The following is a 22,152-nucleotide window of genomic DNA, read 5'->3' on the forward strand; positions in this document are numbered from 1 at the left end:
CTGTGTTCATCCAGCTCTACACCTTGTTATCTCAGATTCTCCAGCATCTGCAGTTCCTACTATCTCTGATACACGTTATGTAGGTGTCTATTTTTTTAAAATCAGCAAAGGTTTGCAGCTACGTCCAAGACCATATTCTGCAGAATTTGGAACCCAGTGGTAATGTTCAAAAATGGAAAGACTGAGCATGTATTCCTGTTTGGGGTTCTGGGTATAATTGCAGTTTCACGTTTATTCATTGATTCTCGCACCTAAATCTAAAAAGGTCCAGGGCTAGGGTTCAATACTATTGAACCAGGACCCTAAGTAGTACCATATCAAAAACAGGAGGCACCCCATTGTCTTGGATGTAAACCATAACCTTAGTTTTGCAATCGTTCAACCTGTATTTTTGGAAGTTGCAGCATGTCTTGCTTATTTTAAAAAATTGGTAGTTAATGTAGGATATTGTCGACACTTTTGGTAACTTGTGTTTCACTCCAAATGCTTCTACTCAGCAAATCACTGAATTCACTTGATGTTTACAAGCAGAGGTCCTTTAGCCATAGTAAACAGGAAAGCTGATAAGGCATTTTCAATGGAACTCTCTTTTGAGGGAGAAATGCAAAGGAGTTGAGGCCACTAATGCACATGACAGATCGGAAGTAGGAGAATTGGATCTTCGTTTACTTCTCAAAAACATTGCCAAAGATCAACCGGCTATGCCTTGAAGTTTCTGCTTCGATGTCATTTGTCTAATAATAGTCAAATACCTTCTGTATTAAAGGAAGTATCATGTTGCTTTGCCAGTAGTACACCACAATGTAAGAGCACCTAATGTTGCCCACAAAATAACAAAGCCTGTTTGCTTGATATAGACTAAGCTGGGCACAAATATGGTGAGTATAGACTAAAATTATTGATCTATAGCATGGTCAGAATGGAAACCTAAAAGTTTTCAGTAAAATGTACAAATGTAACTGCTTTTAAATAATAGGAGACAGCCTGCTCTTCCACAAACTGAAACAGTTGTCCTGGATGGCTCACAGAATCAGGAATCAGAACTCTAAACAACTCAGCTGAAATAGTCCTATAGGACTCAGGATTTATTTGTTAGTCTTGGTATATTATCTAAGGAGCAACTTGGAACTCCAAAGTATAGGTTAAGATATAGATGTCAGAAATCCACTTGTTGATCATACTTCAGTTTGAAGCTAGTCTATACACAGCATTATTAATTGAGGTCATAAATCTGTCGGCGATTATAGCTGCAGGTCCCATGCTATAAAGCTCCCAATTTGGCTTCTAATTTGTAACATTTTGTATTGGCATATCAGAGCACTTTTCTGATCTCACTAAGCTATTCAACTCTATCCCGATTTAGTTCGCTAATCTCAGTTGCTGACTTTCATGGCAGCATTTGTGAAGGAAAAAACAGAGTTAACGTTTTGGATCCGTGATCCTTCCTCAGAGCTGATAGTGGCTGAGAAAACGTCAGTTTATACGCAGAGAAAAGGGAGGGGGTGTTGAGCAAAGACCAAAAGTGCCTAATTGAAAAATGAGGTGCTGTTATTTGAACTTAAAGTGAACCTCACTCAAACACCACAGAATGCCAAGAACAGGAGGTCAAGGTGAGAGCAAGACGTAAATTAAAATGACAATCAACCAGGTGGTCAGAATTATGCTTGCAGACTGAACCATGATATTCTACGACTGGTCACCAAATTTTCAATTGGTCTTCCCAAGGTTCAGTAGACTACATTGTTAACAGAGAATACAATATAATAAATTGAAACTAGTACACAAATCACTGTTCTGATCTGAAAAGAATATTTGATTGAGGTGAGGAGATAAAAGATAGCTGTAGCATCTTCTGCACTTGTATGGAAAGCTGACTTGTGAAGGGAAGGCAATGATGGTTGCAATCAAGGAGTGGAACAGGGTGTCATGGAGGGAACAATCTCTTGAAAATTCCGAAATGGGAGGGGATGAAAAGAATTTTTAATGGTCGCATCACGCCACGGGTAGCAGAATATTCCTTCAAATACAGAAGCCGTTGAAAAAAAAGTTGGGAACTGCACCATAGATCTCAGAGGAAAGAAAAAGACTGAGAACAGTAGCGCAGGAAATGGGACAGACAAGGTCGATGACCCAGTGATGAACAGTGACAGGGTAAATCTTGGATTGAGGAAACTGGGATATATATCAGAAGTGCTAGGTGTGAGGAGGCATAGCTGTGGGAGTTATTGTGTTTCTAGTGTATCCATTAACTGCCTCCATTTCCATGGAAAGGTTGAGAAGTCGGAGAGAGAGAGATGAATCAGAGATGAGCAATATGAAAGTGACGGAAGAATAGAAATTGAAGCAAAATTGATAAAGCTTTCCAGTTCAGGGCGTTATGACCACTTCCCAGGTGCACTTCTCCAATTTGTTGTTTAAAACAGTTCCAGATGGAGTACTCCAAATGATTAAGTTTCTGGGTGAGGATGGATGAACTGACTCTCTTCCTTTTTAAAAAAAAATTCCCCTGTCCCTTCAGTCGGTCACAAGATTAATTTAAAGGAGTTTTCTTCCCTTGTTAGTCCCTTTCACCCAGACCAAAGAAATTTAGATTATAAAAAAACAGCCAATTTAACCAGGCTTTGAGTTAATGAAAGAGTGAATTTATTAGTTACGAAAAGCAAGAAAAAATAACCCAATACACATACACACAAGAGAAATGACAGTGCAGTTCCAGAAAAAGAAAACGTTAAAAAGATGTACAGATAAGCCTTTCAGTTTTTGTGACAACAGTGGAACATTGAAAGTTGAGTAGTTGATTTCAAGAAAATACTACAATGTTGGTAGTTGCAATCGATTGAGATTCTTGGCTTTGCAGGTTAACAAAATTGTTTTGTCCTGTTTCTTTTATATTGCGCCAACTATCTTCTAGAACTCAGAGACAGAATCCTTTAAATAAAAGCAAAATCTGTAGATGCTGAAAAACAAATGAACACAAGATAGAGAAACTCAGCATGTATGTCAGCACCTGTAGAGACAAAAAATGTTTTCAATTCAATATGACTCTTCAGAACTGCAAATTCTTGTTCAGAACAATTTTTAAAGGACCACGTAAAATAAATATCAGAATAAGGAGGTGTAAAGGATCATAGATTTTTGACAAATAGCTTTAAAGAGTAAACAAAGATGCTATAATATGGCAAGCACCATTTTGAAAGTGGTACCTTGTGAATAGTGAAAGCACAAAAAAACAAGTTACAAAACAAACAACATTACAAGAGATATATGGTAGACAGAAAGACAGCACTGAGGTAAGAAGGTGGAGGCAACACTTATACCAACAGATAAATGCAGTTCACAAGCAAAATCCGTAAGCCAATGCAGTTAAAATCCTGCATTTGATTCACAAGCAATATTGGCACCACTCAAAATACATGGGAAACAGTGGGCAAATTCACCCTGAAATCCCCAAATCACCTGAAAGTGGCCGTAACTGAGACATGGCTGCAAATGACCTAGATTGAACTTAAATATTTAAGAGTATTTGACATTGAGGAAAGACAGGAAGCTAGGAAAGAAAAATGGAGAGGTGACCGTTAATTGAAGATATTAGCACAATGGAGAGGGACAACCTAAATTCAGAAAACCAGGATACATAAACAGTCTGGTTAAAGATGAGATAAGATAAAGGCAAAATGTCACTGGAGAATTCCCTAACAGTAACCACTTGGTAAGATGGGTATTATAGAAGAAATAATGGGAACTTTTTAACTATAGGTGGTTCAGCAGCAACCTTATAGAGGTTTATAAAATCATGAGGGGGATAGATAAGGTGAATAGTAAAAGTCTTTTCCCTCGGGTAGGAGAGTTCAAAGCCGGAGGGCATGATTTTAAGATGAGAGGAGAAAGATTTAGAAGGGACCCAAGGGTCAACATTTTTTTATACTGAGGGTGGTTTGTATGTGGAATGAACTGCGAGAGGAAGTGGCAGATACAAATACAATTACAATATTTAAAAGACATTTGGACAAGTACACTAATAGGAAAGGTTTAGAGGGATATGGGCTAAATGCAGATAAATGGGGCTGGTTCAGTTTAGGAAACCTGATCAGCATGAATGAGTTGGACCGAATGATCTTTTTCCACGTTGCATGACTCTATACTGTACTCTTTTGACATCGGAGATTTTAATTTATATATAGACTGGAAAAATCAGATGGGAAGAATAGTAGACCAAATGAGGAATTTGTTTAATGCTTTCAGGACAATTTCTTAGACCAGCATGTCATGACACCAAACAGAACAGCCTAAATATTGGTTTTGACCAATGAAATAGGATTAATTACTAACTTCATCATGAAAGTGCCGAAGGCAGCAACAGGGACCATAATATGTTTAAACTTGATGTAAAATTCAAGGGAAAGTAACATGAATTTTGAATTCAAACAAGGTCAATTATCAGGGCATGAAAGCAAAGCAGGCAAAAGTGAACTGGCAATTTAGGTTAAGGGATATGTAAACCGAGATCTAGGGGCAAACATTTAAATGGATATTCCATTCAGCACAGAATAGATACATGTAAATAAGAAAAACTCTAAGCAATGGGTGCCATCTGTGGTTAACTAAAACAAATCAAAAATAATGATATCATATTCAAAGAAAAGACATAATTCTGCAAAGACAGGTTGCAGGTCCGAAAGTTGGACGGAATATTTTAAAAAAAGCAAATAATTACTAAATTAATTAGAAGGGAAAAATATTAGAATACGAGGGAAAATTAGCCAAAAGTATAAAAACAGGTAGGAAAAGCTTCTCCAAATATTTAAGAAGAGGTTTTTAAAAAACGATGTTGGTCCTATAAAAAAAGGAAGTCTAGGGAATTAATAGGTTAAAGAAATGGCAAACAAATTGAACAAATATTGTGTGACAGTCTTTACTAGAGAGGATACGAGTAACATCCCAGATATAGCTGAAAATCAGGAACGGGAAAAAGGAGCTCAAGAAAATTATGATTACCAGGGAAGTATTATCGAGTAAATTGTTGGAACTGCGAGTTGACAAGTTCGCAGATCCTGACAAATTTCATCCTAAGGTCTTAAAAAGAAGTAGCAGTGAGATAATTAGTTGGTTTTAATTTTCATTAGATTCAGGGAAGGTTCTTTTAGATTGGAAAACACCTAACGTGTCTCCTTTATTCAAAGAGGAAGGGAGGCAGAAAGCAGGAAACTACTCACCACTTAGCTTAATCTGTCATAGGGAACAAGTTAGTCTGTTAGTAAAGACATTACAGCAGGGCACTCAGACAAGTTCAAGGTAATCAGGCAGAGGCAACATGATTTGGTCAAAGGGAAATTATACTTAACTAGTTATTGGAGTTCTTTAAAGAAGTAACTTATGCTGTTAGTAAAGGGGAACCTGTGGATGTACTTGGATTTCCAGAAAGTATAACATGCCACATCAAAGGTTATTACAGAAAATCGAAGCCCATGGTGTAAGAGGTAACATGTTGGCACAGAGAGAAGATTGGCTAGCTAACAAAAAGCAGAGTAGGAACAGAAGATCATTTTCAGGCTGGTAGGTTGTCATGAGTGATGTGCGAGAAGGGTCAGTGCCAGGGCCTCAATTCTTTACAATTTATACAAGTGACTTGGATGAAGGGACCAAAGTTATGGTAGCTAAATTTGCCAATGAAACAAAGATAGGTAGGAATGCAAGTTGTGAACATAACATGAGGAGCCTACAAAGAGATATAGATACGTTAAGTGAGTGGGCCAAGATATGGAAAATTAAGTACAAAGTACGAAATTGTTCCTTTTGGCAGAATGAATAAAAAGGGATATTATCTAAATGGTGAGAGATTGCAGAGCTCAGAAATGCAGAGACATCTGCATGTCCTAGTGCATGAATTACAGAGCATTAGAATGCAGGTAAAGCAAGCAATCAAGAAAGCTAATAGAATGTTATGTTTATTGCTAGAGGAATTGAATGCAAGAGTAGAGAGGCTACGTTTCTGTTGTAAAGGGCATTAGTGAGACTCCATCTGGAGTAATGTGCACAGTACTGCTCGCCATCCTTACAGTAGTATGCTAATGCAATGCAGGCAGTTCAGAGAAGGTTTACAGGATTAATACCTAAAGGGCTCTTGTGGTACAGCAGTAGTGTCTGTACCTCTGAGCCAGTAGGCTCCACCTGCTCCAGCGGTGGGTAAGAAGGCTGATTAGAAAAAAAAAGCCTGGTATGAGCAGATTACCTTATTAGGAGAGGGCAGACACGCTGGAGTTTAGAAGAGTGTCAGAGGTGACTTAATTAATACAAACAAGCTCGTGAAGGCACTTGATCAGGTGTATGTCAGAGGACATTTTCCTGTTGTAGGAGAATCAAGAACAAAGGGACCGTAGTTTGAAAATAAAGGGTCAGCCACACATGATAAACATAAAGGAAACTTTTTTTCTCTAAGAGGGTTGAGAGTCTTTGGAATTCCCTTCCTCAAAGGCAGTGGATGAAGCATCTTCAAGTGTTTAAGCCAGAGATAAATAGATTATTGATTACTAACTATTATAGTGAATGCTTTGTCAACTGCAAAAATCCTGCTAGGATGCTTGGCTTTTTGTGTAAAAAGGGCATCAGTTTTTTTTAAAAATAGAGCATTTTTTTGCTAACTAATGCTAGTTGTCTTTTCAAATACTATTGTGTCCAGGAAATGATCCCTTTACTTGTGTGTTGTGGCTTTAAGTTTAATGGAGCAGTGATGATTGAGCATTTCAATGAATTCTTCAAATTCTTCTAATTCTGCTTCTGTCTGAGTCCAAGTTCCCCATATGTGAACACGAATACAGACGGTATTATTACTAAGTGACTGCATTACCAAATGAAGGAGCTAGTGAGACCGGAAAAAAAACCACTGAAAACTAAAAAGTAGCCCCTGAAAATCAAAAGGGATCCTTTGACAAATCTCAAGAGGACGCCCAGGGGAAATAAAGTTGAGCCTGCAATATTAACAATGATGGGCCCCAACATATACTTGAATAAATGTTGGTGATTAAGATGTCCAGTGAGCCCCAAAGACACATTAGGTTAATATGTATACAGAATGCACTTAAATGCTTTCTTGCAAATAAAAATATTTAATGCAAATTATAGTCTCTGTTGAAACTTTCATCTGTACCCAATTAATACTGGATTTTAGCAAACCCAGACACCTCTCTAATGGAGTTCATTTAAGAATAATTTTTACCATATGGTAACACTGGCCAGACAAACCATTAGAACTTCAAAGCCTTGAGAAATGAAACCATCTTTTAACATTATCTACATCCATCCACAGTTTATAACAAGCCAGAGAGTCTGTACATAAGCACACAATATTAATCCCTTCAAAACTGACATAACATGTGAGCATCTATTTAAAACAAAGTCAGATATACAATTTAAAGATATTCATGGATATGTATACAAGATCTCTACTGACATGCTTCACTATGGAACTCTTATTTATTCAGGATATACAACTTTGTTTCTTTTATAGACAGCTCTCATCTAAACATTTGCTATTTTACTCTTCTGCATTTAGCAGTTACAAGAGATGTTTTAACTAGAGAGAGAACAAACAAGCCGACATACAGTATCACACATTACTAGCGCAATGAAACAACAATTTATCATTGTAGTGGTGCAAGTGCTTGTAACAAATTACCATCACCAACATACTACGGTAAAGAATGGAAATAACTACTCAAAAATGTTCATTTCCTAACCTTAGACTGATTACGGAGGTGAACGAGGGGAAGCAAGATACTAAGCCAGACAAATTACCATCAGGTGAGAAGAAAGGCAAGTGTTATCTGCTGGCCACTTTTGCACACCTCACAAAGGTCAATTTGAATCAGCTAAATTTGAAGTGGGTGAATATACCCGGTCTTTTATTCATAAATGCTGAGTGCACTAACGGAAGAAAAATCCACAAAAATATTCACAATTACAGGAAATTTAAGGATCTAAATGTTACTTATCATCTGGTGAAAACAGATGCACTCTGTTCAAGAAATGTTGACAGAAGTTAAAAAAGCAATACATCAGAAAACTCTCCAAAGTAGTCATATAAATTTAAAGAATAATCAAAACAAAGACATCTGCCATTATTCAACTTTTGAAGGTAGGTCTCAATATCATAAGAGTTTATTTTGTCCCACATGACTCAGGCAAATGATACTTTATTCCTCAATAAATGGTTACATTTATTGTATTTAAATCATGTACCCTTAGTTACAGGAAAGGCAAACTAATTTATGTTAGAAGAGAAAATGTACTCACATAAGCCATAAACAAAATTGTCCTTAAATACAAAACAAAATAACATACTTGAAAACAATAAATCATTATTTTAGGCCAATCACATGGTCTCAAAATACATTGGTCAAATACACTTTCTGCGATCAACAAACAGTGGACTACCAAAGTGTTGCATTTGGCTCAACATTTTTGAAGATTAAAAAACATCATATACAACTAGTTTGTTTCTTTGAGGACTGGTCAATTTAATCAGTGAAAACACCTGCATATATGTAACAGAATTTCTAATTGTCACTCATTTCAGCAATTTGAAATAAAATATTACTGAACTAATATTTCTCGGATATGGCAATTGCTCATCCCTATCACAAACACGTGGTTTTGTTTTCTGCTCTTTTAACTCTGAATACAGAGAGAAAGAGAAACAAGAAAATGCTTCAACTACAATCTACCACAAATTACAAAGCATCATTGTTCTAAAAGAAAGGCACTGATAATTTCAAGCAACTTCACATGCCTATGCTTGCTCCCACTCATAACCAGAAAACATCACCATCATACCAACACTCATGCAAGCCATTACAACATGACAAAATATTACACAATAGCAGGTTTTTAAAAGGTGAATGAAATTGCTAAAAGATAAAGTTGAAAGTAAAACAAGACTTTCTCATCAAAACTTATAACATCATGGTGATATCTCATGTAATGTTGTGTCTCAAATCAATTTGTACTGAGTTCTCCTGTTTATGTTCTACATCAAAAGGCCTTGCGTTCCTGTATATTAATCCTCTTAGTCACAAATGCACTATAATTAAAAAGGAAATACTGCAGCCTCAATTTAGACCATCCAGACAGCTCTGTGAGGTCAGTGTTCTAAACTTATTACTTACTTGTGCCTCCACATAGGGTGGAATTCCAACGAGGCAGAAAGCCACGCCATTCATCTGTAAGATGCTGTGCCTCCGAGTTTTCAGAATGTAGTAAAAAGCCTCAATAATCTATACTCCAGCCAGCTTCTAATTTGCAGTTAATAGTCTGCCCCCTCCCCAGGTTAACGCCGCCTATGTGCTCTGCGCAAAACCATGCACTAGTCTTCTAATTATCATCCTGTCCACAGCCAAAGGGGAAAGAAGAATCAACTTCCAGTACTCTGCACCAGGGAATCTGTCAGAGCAATACAATGGACACAAAAATGTTAAATATATTACACAAATACATCGAATTTGTTGAGTTTCATGTTACACTCTTGTCCCCATTAGGCTTTTCTTCATAAAAAGCTTTGGTGTTCAATGGATCTCTTCCCTTTCTTTCTAAATCAGATTAATAACATTACAGCTGCGATTTAAACAGACGTCTAGAATGGGAAGAGGAGGAGGCTCCCTGCCAGTAAACATTCCAACTGACAGGGGAAACATGTGACGGAAACGCTGGAACAGCACATGGACTACAGAGACTGCACCCAAATCCTGTCTGCACAGTACTAAATAGAATGCAGACAGCCCAACAGAAAATAAATAATATAAAAATCATGTCATTTCAAAAAGTTCATTTTCAGACCTGGGAGTATAAAACTGCTGAATTTATCTCGGATGGAAGTATGCTACTGGAAATAATTGAAACTGGGAGTAAGAAAGGAAAGTTGCCAAAGATTGCCTTTAAAGAAACACAGAAACTATTTAAAAATCTTTATTGAGCTAATTTTAAGAAATGTTTGCGAGACACATCAAAAACATTGCTGGAATATACAAACTAGTTGTTATCTGGACACTGGAGTCACTACAGATCACACAGCACACAGGCAGATAGCAGAACTCCAACAAGCATCCTCTAATATGGAGCCAATTAGGAGATGGTTGCCAGGAGAGTCAGCCAGTAAGTGGTGGGACAAAGCAGTATTCTTAAGTATAACAGTGTGGAGCTGGAGGAACACAGCAGGCCAGGCAACATCAGAGGAGCAGGAAAACTGGTGTTTCGGGTCAGGACCCTTCTTCAGAAACGGGAGAGGGGGAAGGGAGCTCTGAAATAAATAGAGAGAGGAGGGGTGGGATGGTAATAGGTGAGTGCAGGTAGGCAGTGGTGGCGATTGGTCAGTGAGGTGGGAGGGGCGGATAGATGGGAGAGAAGACGGACAGGTCAAGGAGGCAGGGATGAGAGGGAGGGTTGGTCATGGGATGAGGCCGGGGGTGGGGAGATTTTGAAACTAGTAAAGTCCACATTGAGACTATTGGGTTGTAGGCGCCCAAGGCGGAATATTCTTAGGTAGTTTGCTGGCACCATACTGAAAGATTAAATCTTCATATGAGCTGCAATAGAAGGCAGAGGAAAGGCAACAGAAGTGACCAGAAGGGGGATTCTTTTACTAGCAGAAGCAGAAGGTCAGCAAGGCTGATGAAGGCAGCACAATTACAGGTGGCCAAGAAAGTCAGCAACTGCACGGTGATCACACCAACATGGTTTTAGCGTGTTATGATAGGCCATATTTACCACTACAGAATTTTAACTTCCATTATCTGATTGTTAACCCCGAAACCATTCATGAAGTGAAATGCTTTATACAGGAGGAAGAAACATGACCTAAAATGGCTGCAGCGGTCACCTGGGATGAGACAATGTGCATGAGACAAGGTGCTGAAACAGGCATAGGGAAAGGCCAAAGACCATCATGCACAGACAGCTGTAAAGTAGGCTGACTTTGGAGAACCATGGTCAGTAAAAATGATAAGTGAATGGTCACTTACAGCTAGGCTCAAATTGGAAGGATGGTTGTTCTAATTTAAACACCAGTCTGCTGAGCACATTAACTACAAGGTCGGTACGATATTCTGTATTTCTATCGCTGTAGAGAAATCCATTGTCATACTCAGGAAGTGACGAAACTCAGGAAGATCCGTCCCTTTTGCTGCTGTAGTCACACAGATGAGGAGGATGAAATTGAGACTGGATGGGCTGTAGAAGGCCAGGCTGTTGCAAAGGCAAGGGATATGAAATTGTGAGAGATAAAAAAGCAATGGTCATAGGTACTATAACTTATGTCTGAACAGGATTAGCATTGCGGTCTGTGGCGTGTTGACCACAAGAATCTCAAGATCAAGGGTTGAAAGGACTGTTTGGATGGATGCAAAAGATATTAACAGCAATCTTGCACTTCCTGCAAGACCAGTAGTGAATGTGAGGGCAATGGCATCCATATCATAAAACCTCAGAGGAGCAGCCACCATCAAAGAAGACAGGATTGTGTTAATCCAGCACAATTTCCAACAGCAGGCACTCATTGATGAACATTAAATGCATTATGAATGGTGTGCCACCAGCCAATTCCACCCAATGTACATCAGCAGGTGACAGAGACAGCTTCAGGCAGCCAGACCCCTCTGGAGGGCTGGAGACTCCCCTAGCAATGCAGAGCTTCATGCAGTTTCCAGGATTTAAAGGTTATTATAGAAGCAGGAGGTACTGGAGTAAAAGTGTGAGATGTGGGGAAATCTGTCAAAATTCCCAAAGTATGTTGGCTACCACTTGTGCATGAAGTCTACCAATTCCGTGAAAGGTATATGAATGCACTGCCTCCTACATTGTGAGAATGGTGATCTTCACGTAGGTCCACAATGAGTAGCCCAGCAAACAGATACAAGAACTGCGTGCCAGCCTCCACACAGTAAAGACACAGTTAAGTGTTAAATACTAGGTGAAGGCTCTTTTCCGGGTACTCCTTGCATTGACAAGAGCCTCAGTTCCTTTGAGAGTAACACAAACACCACAAGGACACAGGCTACCCTTGCAGAAATGCACATCAAACATCCTATGCTCAGCCATACAGAGACCACACATCTCAAGCGCCAGCAAGGCCAACAGCCTACCTCCACATTAGTTACAGGTGTCAGGTGTACACAACATAGGCATATCTGGAAGCTTTATTAAAAGGGATCTAGTAGCTGTCACTGGGCGGAATTTATTTTGTGATTGCCTGTGCATCAGACCAATTATGTGCTGATGAGGTGTTCATGTGTATTCATTCTTGTATACATATCAATTGCTGTGGTCATCGGCACCTGGAGATGTATTAGCAATTGGATACTGCTTCATGGAAGAGATGATGGCCTGTACAATGTAGTCATCTATACAGCACAGCTGATCACCATGATATTGAAGAATCTTTATGGGGTGTATTGCAGGGCTGTCCCAGATCTAAGCATTGGAACCATGTTTTCAGAAGCCCAACTATAAATTCAATGCAACTACATGAAGATTTCTTCTGCCTCTGTCCTGGGGCTCTGCATAAATTTAAGCAACCAGCTCTTTAGTGGATACACTTCCTTGACATCCAAGATCCACAACAAAAAGTTCAAATGAAGAATTCATGCACCTGGGATTATTCGAGGGTGTAGAGTCCATTGCAGCTTCCCATGAAGCTCACACAAAACTGGAGGAGTCTTCCCATTAACAAACAGCCATGACTGTGCAGAGAGAGCTTTGATATCCATTTGCAGACTGCATTGCTGCCGAGGGAATTCTGCCATCACTCTGAATCCAGTCACCCAAACTGCCTGACTGGCCCGCTTGATGAGAAAACTGATGAGTTTCCCTACTATGTGTAACAAGCTATCCATCGCCTGCTTGAAGCATGATATGCCGTTGAGTGATCTCCCAAAAATGTTTCCAGATGAACCATTAAACAAGGCTGAGACAAAAAGTCAAGTGTCACAGGTACATTCACTGTCATAGACAACTGGGAGCAACCAAACATTACCACCACATTCTAATGCCCTACCTCCTCAGTGCCCGCCATAAGCACTTGCCACAGGGGCAGTTAAATTTCACTGAGGTTACACATGCATATCATTAAACTACAATGTTTTAAAATTGGTTAAGAGAAAACAAATAACCAAAATGCATGTGTAATATTCCAATTTTAATTATAATGGTATTCAATTTCAACTCAAAATAATCTGCAACACAACTTAAGTATTATTTTCTTAAGTGATGTGGAATTTAATGCTCGAGGGAAATTTAGAAGTGGGAGGGCACCAGATTGGCACCTTACACTTTCATTCTCTGCCTCAAATTAATCCAGGACAGGAAGGCTCACAGACAGCTTTCCCCCAGGCAGTTACTGCACTCAAAGATCCTACCCTGCTTCAAGTGGGATTCAGCTAGTGGAGCATGGGGCTGTCATTATGTGGAAATCCTGAAAAGCAAATCTATTCAGTTTGCAATGTGGGATCCAGGAGATGGGGCAAGGTTTCTTGTTTAAAAGGAATGGTGCCTGAATGACTCAGCACCAGGGAGGAATGACCCAAACAGCTACCCCTTACCACTGCTGATAAAGCCCTTCCACCCTCTCATGCAGCCCAAAATCACCTCTTTCCTGAGAACCTTGATTATACTAGGATTAAATCTCCAGGCACATTGCCAACAGTACTACTGTTCCCCAGGTGGCATTATCTGAAGTGGATTCTCTGATTGGCTGACAGTTCCTGGGGCAGGATTTCTACCCCAAGGATCTTTGAGCTGGGCACTTGAGTGCCCCAGGAGCAACTAATACGGCAAGTCTTCTTAAGGTGGGATAAGTTTAGTTTGGGATTACGGTCAGCATGGATTCTACAAGTAAGGCTACCAAATTCTTTCACAGGCTTCCGTACAATGTATCAATTTTTGGGTTATGAAAAACAATATAAATTGGTTCACAGATTTTACTCTTAACATCTTAAAAATCTTGTTACTCAAATGAAATAAAAATCAGTATCTGTAACAAAAGCACTACAAAATTCACAAACTGCTGTTAACACACAACATTTTGCCCCCACTAAGCTTTTTCTCTTGCATAGTCCAATGGACATTAGTCAATTTACATACATACAATTCAAATGGCAACAAAAAGCTTCATTACATTAACACTTAACTGCATTTGCAATAAGGGACAAAAATAGATAGAACTCTGGTGAACAGCATACTGAATAAAAATAGGTCAAACCCTCCTGGTGTCACACAATGACATCAGTGCAGTTCCATCTGCCTGAGGATCACATTCCACAAACCATAAATCTATTTTTAATAACTAAATCTGGATACAAAATACCAAGTACTGTAAATACTAATCATAAAATGCATATTTTCAATACATAAAACAATTTTCTATTCACGCATAATAATTTTTGATTTCTTGAAACATGACGTAAATTCCTGGTTTTGCTGTTGCATTACTCATTGGGTGTTCCTCCCAAGTTGCAGCACAGACAGATTTTGAATCATACTTTACACATTGTTCTTACATTAAATGAATCCTCAAAATTAGCAAATAAACACAAGAGACAAAACTCTATTTGAACATTTTAATTGTAGTAAAATATGAAAATGTTGCTCTGGAAACTTTAAGGAATAGTTGATTCAATTAAAATCAATACTATTTCCATCTGTCTAAAAATCGGTCTTAAAAGAAAAGCAAAAAATTGGGGCAGTACAGTGGCTCAGTGGTTAGCACTGCTGCCTCATAGCACCAGGGACCCGTGTTCAATTCCAATCTCAGCCATTGTCTGTGTGGAGTTTGCACATGGGTTTCCTCTGGGTGCTCTAGTTTCCTCTCGCAGTCCAAAGATGTGCAGGGTAGGTGGATTGGCCATGCTAAATTGCCCAGTGATGTTTAGGTTACATGGGTTAGATGTGGGAATTGCAGTGATAGGGGAATGGGTCTGGGTGGGATGCTCTTTGGAGGGGTGTGTGGACTTGTTGGGCCTGTTTCCGCACTGTAGACATTCTATGAATTGAAGATGACAGGAAAATTTGACGATTGTACTAGATAAAAGCATATCTTCATTTCATAAACGACGCAGAAGTACTGCTGAGGTTATGGACAGTATCCCTTCAAAAATCACTGAGTAAGCCTCTGCTACAGTGTCTCATTCTGGCCACCACACTTAAAGAATATCAAGGCCTTAGAAAAAGATGTGAAAGACAGTTTAAAAAATGCTACTAGAGATTTCAGTCATGTGCAGAGGCAACAGTAACTGGGATAGATCTTCTTTATAGATTAAGCAGACGATAAAAGGTTTTTAAACTTCCTTGATTTTGACAGTCAGTAACAGAAAACTGTTCCCACTAGCAATAGAGTGGTTACCAAAGGATACAGATACAAGATACTTAGATTTACAGAAATTTAAAGTGCAGTAGCAGTCATTTAATGCCTACCATTTGAAGGAATAGATCTGTATAACTGCACCACCCTGTTTTGGTCTATGGCCATGCAAATCTGTTGCTCAAGTAAATCAAGTTGAACGTACTGTATGACAATTTGTAGACAATGTTTTGTTGCAGTTTAAAGCAATGACGTAGTAGAACGGACAGCACCAGATGGAGAAAGATGATGGGCTGGAGGCCAAAAATGAACTGGGATGAGCGTGTCGCTGGCTAGGCAGCATTTATTGCCCATCCCCAATTGTCCAGAGGGCAGTTAAGAGTCAACCACATTGCTGTGGGTCTGGAGTCACATATAGGCCAGACCAGGTAAGGACGGCAGTTTCATTTCCTAAAAGGACATTAGGGAACCAGACAGGTTTTTCCCGACAATTAGCAATGGATTTATGGCCATCATTAGACCCTTAATTCCAGATATTCAAATTCCACCATCTGCCACAGCTGGATTCAAACCCAGGTCTCCAAAACATTATCTAGGTCTCAGGATTTATAGTCCAGTGATAATACCACTAGGCCATCACCTCCCTTCTGTGGGGAGGATCTTCAAGAGTGGGACACTACTTGGGTTGGAGTGAGAAGCACTGCAATGGACCAGGGACAGCAGCAGAATGCTGCTGCCCACTGTCCCTCACACAACAAGACGAACCAAAAGTATGACCAAGTTATACAAGGTAAACATTCAGCTAAAGAAGTCGCCAGACTTCTGATATCATACGCAATATATAGAAACTAGCCACCAAAAGACACTACCAATTCTCACTGCTCTCAATATACATGGACAAAGAAGGACACAAATTTGACTGGAACAACACATCCATAATAGCACAGCCAAACAGAGACATTCCAGGGAATTCCTGCAAGCCTAGCATTCCAACCGGAAATCCATCAACAAACACATTGTATTGGACCTGATATACAAGCCACTGAAAAACAGAACTGGAAGTAATGCCAACCACCCAGCAAACCGAAGCATAATAACAACAAGTGGTGCAGAACACTAGCACTTCACCAGAGGTGCACCGACGATGTTACCTAGTAGGGTGACTAAACGTCAGCAATCAAGCACACCAGCTCAGCCAGCAAGTCTACAATCTCACAGCTATACGCTGCAGAGTATGTAAGACAGCACAGACTGATCACCCCTATCCTGGGAACATTGGTAATCCTAAGCCTCTCTTTAGGTGCACTGTCAGCACCACTGTCTTCTTTATTCCACTATCAGTTACATTCCCTACATTCCACTGATCCCTTCACCTGTCTCCAACATTCACCCTCCATTTGGACCCCTTCCTCTGGCCTCTTACCTGCACCCAAACCAGCTCCAGCGAACCACGCCACAAACTGGAAGAACATATCTCATCTTCAGACTAGGCAGTTTACAACCTTCTGGATTTAATATTTAGTTCAGCAACATCAGATTGTGTACCCTCTCCCATTTGTTCCCTTTCTTTTTGCTTTGCTTGTTGCAATCTCTGTCACCATGTCCTGTCTCCCCACTCAAATGGGATTCTTCTTTCCAGTTTGGTAGTTAGACACACCATTGTTCTGCCATTCTCACATTCCAATCACTTAATCTGCACTTCAACATCCTTTCTCCCCCAGTACTTCATTGTCCCACTTCCCACATAGATGCAACGGTCAAAAAGGCACAACGCCTCTTCCTCCTCAGGCGGTTCAGGAAATTTGGCACGTCCATAAGGACCCTCACTATCTTTTAGAGATGCACCATTGAAAGCATACTGTCTGGATGCATAACGGACTGGTACAGCAACTGCTCTGACCAGAACCATAAGAAACTACAGAAGGTGGTGTGCACAGCCCAGACCGTCACGGATGCCAACCTCCCATCCATGGACTCCATTTACATATCCCATCACTGCAGAAAGGCTACCAAAGACTCATCCTACGCTGGTAATATTGTCCTACAACCTCTTCCATCAGGCAGAAGAAACAGAAACTTGAACACATGCACCTGCAGGTTCAAGAACAGCTTCTTCCCTGCCGTTAATAGACTGATGAACAGACTCTCTAATTTCAAACAATGCTGATCATGTTAATGTTGATCTTGACTAGCGCATGTCCTTTGGAGTGTAACCTTTATACCTTACTCTGTCCAAGATTTTTTTCCCACCCTATGATCTGTATGTCCTTGCTTACTATGATCTGCCTGTACTGCAAACAAAGCTTTTCACAGTACTTAGATACTGTGACAATAAATCAAATCAAAATCAATTTGATAAATGGTCATAGCATAAGTGCTGCCCCCTGTACACTACATATCAGCGCTGATGAGTCATTTAGATTCGAAACGTTAGCCTGCTCTCTCCCCCTCTCTCTCTCTCTCTCTCTCTCTCTCCTTGGAAGCTACCTGACCCACCGATTTCTAGCATTTTCTTTGTTTTCATTCATTCCAGCATTTGCAGTAATTTGCTCTTACGTTCCTTAAAAAAAATTCTTACTTTTAGCTACCCCTCAAAAGGTTGATCCATCCATTCAGCTATTGCTATTTCTCTTTTGTTATACTGAGTCAAGCCCTATCCCAGGCTTCCTACTTCCCGAACTCCAAAGGTGAAACGTCATCTTCAACCTCTCACTAAATTTATTGCATCCACAAGATCATTAATCATCTAGATTCCTTTGCTGGTCCCTTTACAAAATGCTACTATAAATTGTATCAGTATATCATAACTGTAAACTGCAAAATCTTTGATTTTAGAAAGATACTATCCACATCCTTTCAAAACTGCCATTTTCAACAATCTTTTCCATCCTCAACCTCAAGAATTCAGACCATGTGAGCTAAGTTTACAAATCTCCCTTTCCTCCCTAAGGGAGTTCTGCCCAACAGCCTCGGACAGGACACAGCAAAACCAAGAGAGATTGCATAAACTATATTCCTGACATTGCAAAATACATGGCCCAAACAAACAATGTAATGTCTGATAGTGTTCCAAAATGTAACAAAATTGTATTACACTACCGTTACAGACCTCATTAATAAGTGTGTAGAAGACTGCGTGCCAAAGAAATTAATCCAAATGTACCCCAATTGGATATCACAGAAGAACAGGGAAATCCACTCCCTGCTGAAGTCCAGGTCTGAGATGTTCAAGTCAGGCGACCATGACCTATGCAGAAAATCCAGGTATGACCTTTGCAAAACCATCAGAAATGCCAAAAGGCAATACCAAACTTAGCTTGAGACCCAGACTAACCAAACGGACACCAGTCGTTTGTGGCGAGGCTTACACAACATATTGAGCTACAAATCCCTACTCGATGAGCTCAATGCATTCCACACTCACTTTGAATAGAAGGTCAGTGAAATGATGTCACGTCTCCTAACAGCCTCAAATGCACCTGTGCCCATGGCTACCACCGCAGACTTAGATCGGAATTCTTGAGAGCGACCCCATGGAAAGCGACTTGCCCAGCTGTGCACTCAGATCCTGTGTGGACCAGTTGACAGGAGTATTCACTGACATCTTTAACCTCTCCTTACTTTGATCTGAAGTCCCCAACTGCTTCAAGACCACCACCGTCACCTCAGTGCCGAAGTAAAATCATGCAGCATGCCTCAATGACTACCGCCCAGTGGCTCGGGCCTCCATAAAAGTGTGTAGTGCTTCAAGAGATTAGTCATGGCTCACGTCAGCTACAGCCTTCCAGACTGTCTTGATCCTTTGCACTTCTTGCAACTGGTGCAACAGGTCCACAGCAGACACCATCTCCCTGGCCCTACACTCATCCTTGGAACATCTGGATAACAAGGATGCCTATGTCAGGCACCTACTTATTGACTACAGCTCCGCATTCAACACAGTTCCAAACAAACTCATCTCCAAACTCCAAGACTTAGGTCTCCACTCCCCCCTCTTTAACGTGATCCTTGAATTCCTGACCCACAGGCCCCAATTAGTAAGAATAGACGACAACACCTCCTCCACAATAATCCTCAACGCCACTGCCCCCCAAAACTGCGTACTCAGCCCCCTACTATGGTCCTTATACACTCACAACTGTGTGGCCAAATTTCACTCCAACTCCAACCAACATTACTAGTTTGCTGATGACACCATCATTGTAGGTCAGATCTCAAACAATGACGAGACAGAGTACAGGAAAAAGATTCAGTGATTAGTGGCATGGTGTAAAGACAGCAGTGTCGCCATCAACATCAGCAAAATAAAGGAGCTGGTCATTGACTTCAGGAAGCGGAGAGGAGGGCACACCCCTGTCTGCATCAACAGTGCTGAGGAGGAGATGGTCCACAGTGGCAAGTTCCTAGGAGTGATGATCAATGACCTGTTATGGTCCACCCATGTCGACACAATGGTCAAGAAAGCACAACATCTCTATTTCCTCAGGAAACTAAAGGAAATTCGGCATGTCCACAAAGAATCTTCCCAATTTTTATACAGGCACCATCCTATCTGGATGCATCACAGCGTGGTATGGCAACTGTTCTTCCCAAGACCCCAAGAAACTACGGAGTTGTGAACACAGCCCAGTCCATCATGCAGACTAGCTTTCCATCTATACTTTCTGCTGCCACAGGAAAGCAACCAATATTATCAAAGACCCTTCCCACCCCATTATACTCTCTTCCACCCTCTTCAGTCAGGCAGAAGACATCAAAGTTTGAATACATGTATTCAAGATTGAAGAATAGCTTCATCCCTACTGTTATCAGACTTTTGAGCAGACCTCTCAAACATTAATGTTGATCTCTCTCCACCTTCTCTGCAGCCGTAACACTGTATTCTGAACTCTTCTGCTACCTGATGCACTTTGTATGGTACGATCTGCCTGTAGAGCACACAAAACAACACTTTTCGCTGCATCTCCGTACATATGACAACATTAAGTCAACTCTCATTTTTCTTTCAAATTAGTTCAGTTATAACATTCACATTTTGAAATCAAGATAATAGTGTGACCTCTTAACTACTACATTATACTACTAGCAGTATGATGAAATAGAGCAGTCAAAACCCCAGTCTCAAATTATGATCTCTTGCAATTTCATCTTTCTAAAAAGCACTTAATCTAATCTTTGCACAGGGAGGAAAGTTTAAAAAAAAAACTGAACATTTTATGTTTTTTGACTTTGCTAATTTGCATTACTTTAAGAAACTATTAGCATTTTGAATTAACTTACTTGGATACAAGGCTGTAATTGAAATAACACATACACCTTAATTTTAGTTTCTGAAACCAATCTGATGCCATCATTTACTACAGTAAAATATTACACACTGTCGTTACCATGAACGATTCTCCTTTACAACCTCACCTGAGGTGTGATGACCCTCCGGTTAAACCACCACCAGTTGTCTGTCACTGATGAGAAAAGTAGTCCTCTGGGCCTACAGCAACTTTACACAACGAAATATAGATGAATCATGTCGTAAACTTCAATGTTACACCCTGACTAAAACATCATTAAAAACTATGGTTTAACTGATTTTCAGATTAGTCTATTTCTAAAGAGCTAAACAAAAATCATGTTTAATGTAGTTTGAAAACCGAAAGAACTGCGGATGCTGTAAATCAGGAACAAAAACAGAGTTGCTGGAAAAGCTCAGCAGCTCTGGCAGCATCTGTGAAGGAGAAAACCCAGATAACGTTTTGGGTCCAGTGAGGCTGGGTTCTGAGGAAGGGTCACCAGACCCAAAACGTCAACTCTGTTTTCTCCTTCACAGATGCTGCCAGACCTGCTGAGCTTTTCCAGCAACTCTTTTTGTTTCTGTGTTTAATGCAGTATGATTGTTTTAACAATCAAAATTAACCTTCAAAAAGTTTTCAATGATATAAAACAAATGCCACTGGGATTCAAACATTCCAAAAAGAATTAACAGTTTGTTCTAGTTAGAACTTATCTGCTTCATAAATCATACATTGTGAATTAATGTAACAATAAGCCTCAACTGTGCCTCAATTGTCAAAAGACCCAATCCTAACAGCTAACTGCTTCATTTTGAATGTAATGCAATGGTTACTCCATTTCACAGAAATATAGCTTTAAACCCAATACTAACATAGTTTGAATATTTTGTACTCTCTTGTATTCTTAAAGTATCATTTCCAATCAAGTACCATTGTAAAAAACCATTGTAACACTGTATTCTGCACTCCATCCTGCTACCTGATGCACTCTGTATCGCACGATCTGCCTGTTGAGCGCGCAAAACAACACTTTTTACTGTATCTCATTGTCAAGTACAATTTCTGTAGAAGTACAGAGAAATTAGATAAATTCACCACACATTAATTTCATTCATTAAGAGAAAGAAGAATTTAAACTATCTATTTTAGGATACTTTGCTCCAGTCCAACAGGATGCATCAGCAGGCCAGCAGACTGGAATTTCTGCTCAGCTTCTGTTCCTAACATTTCAAATTCTCTTAATTCATCATATAGGTTAGACAGAAAATGGACGAAAATGCCAAGTATAAAAAGGGTGCCAACTTTCTAATTTCATATCGTCACAGCTACTTCACATCAAAATTCATGAAACAAACACAAGCAGGATTTACAGAGCATCCATGATAATTAGTGATTTGATTGTAATTAAATACTAATGATTCATCCCAAAAATGAAACAGAGATTTCGAAAGCTCTCACCATGTCTATATTACTGAAACCTTTCAGGCAGCTTGATAGCACAGAAATTCCATACCCTAACTCCAC

General features: G+C 39.8%; 1 protein-coding gene across 1 annotated transcript in view; it reads right to left on the reverse strand.

Moving 5' to 3' along the window:
• arhgap23a (Rho GTPase activating protein 23a) overlaps positions 1 to 11,103 on the reverse strand; it is a 306,389-nt gene extending 295,286 nt beyond the window's left edge. The window contains exons 1-2 of the mRNA XM_048614508.1: positions 11,010 to 11,103; positions 9,162 to 9,435 (exon numbers count right to left, since the gene is read on the reverse strand). Coding sequence (XP_048470465.1) covers positions 9,162 to 9,215 — 54 coding nt within the window. The 5' untranslated portion in view covers positions 9,216 to 9,435; positions 11,010 to 11,103. The remainder of the gene's footprint in view (positions 1 to 9,161; positions 9,436 to 11,009) is intronic.
• Positions 11,104 to 22,152: the final 11,049 nt, after the last annotated feature.

The sequence above is a fragment of the Rhincodon typus genome, chromosome 30, assembly GCF_021869965.1.
Source record: "Rhincodon typus isolate 14 chromosome 30, sRhiTyp1.1, whole genome shotgun sequence".
Lineage (NCBI taxonomy): Eukaryota > Metazoa > Chordata > Chondrichthyes > Orectolobiformes > Rhincodontidae > Rhincodon > Rhincodon typus.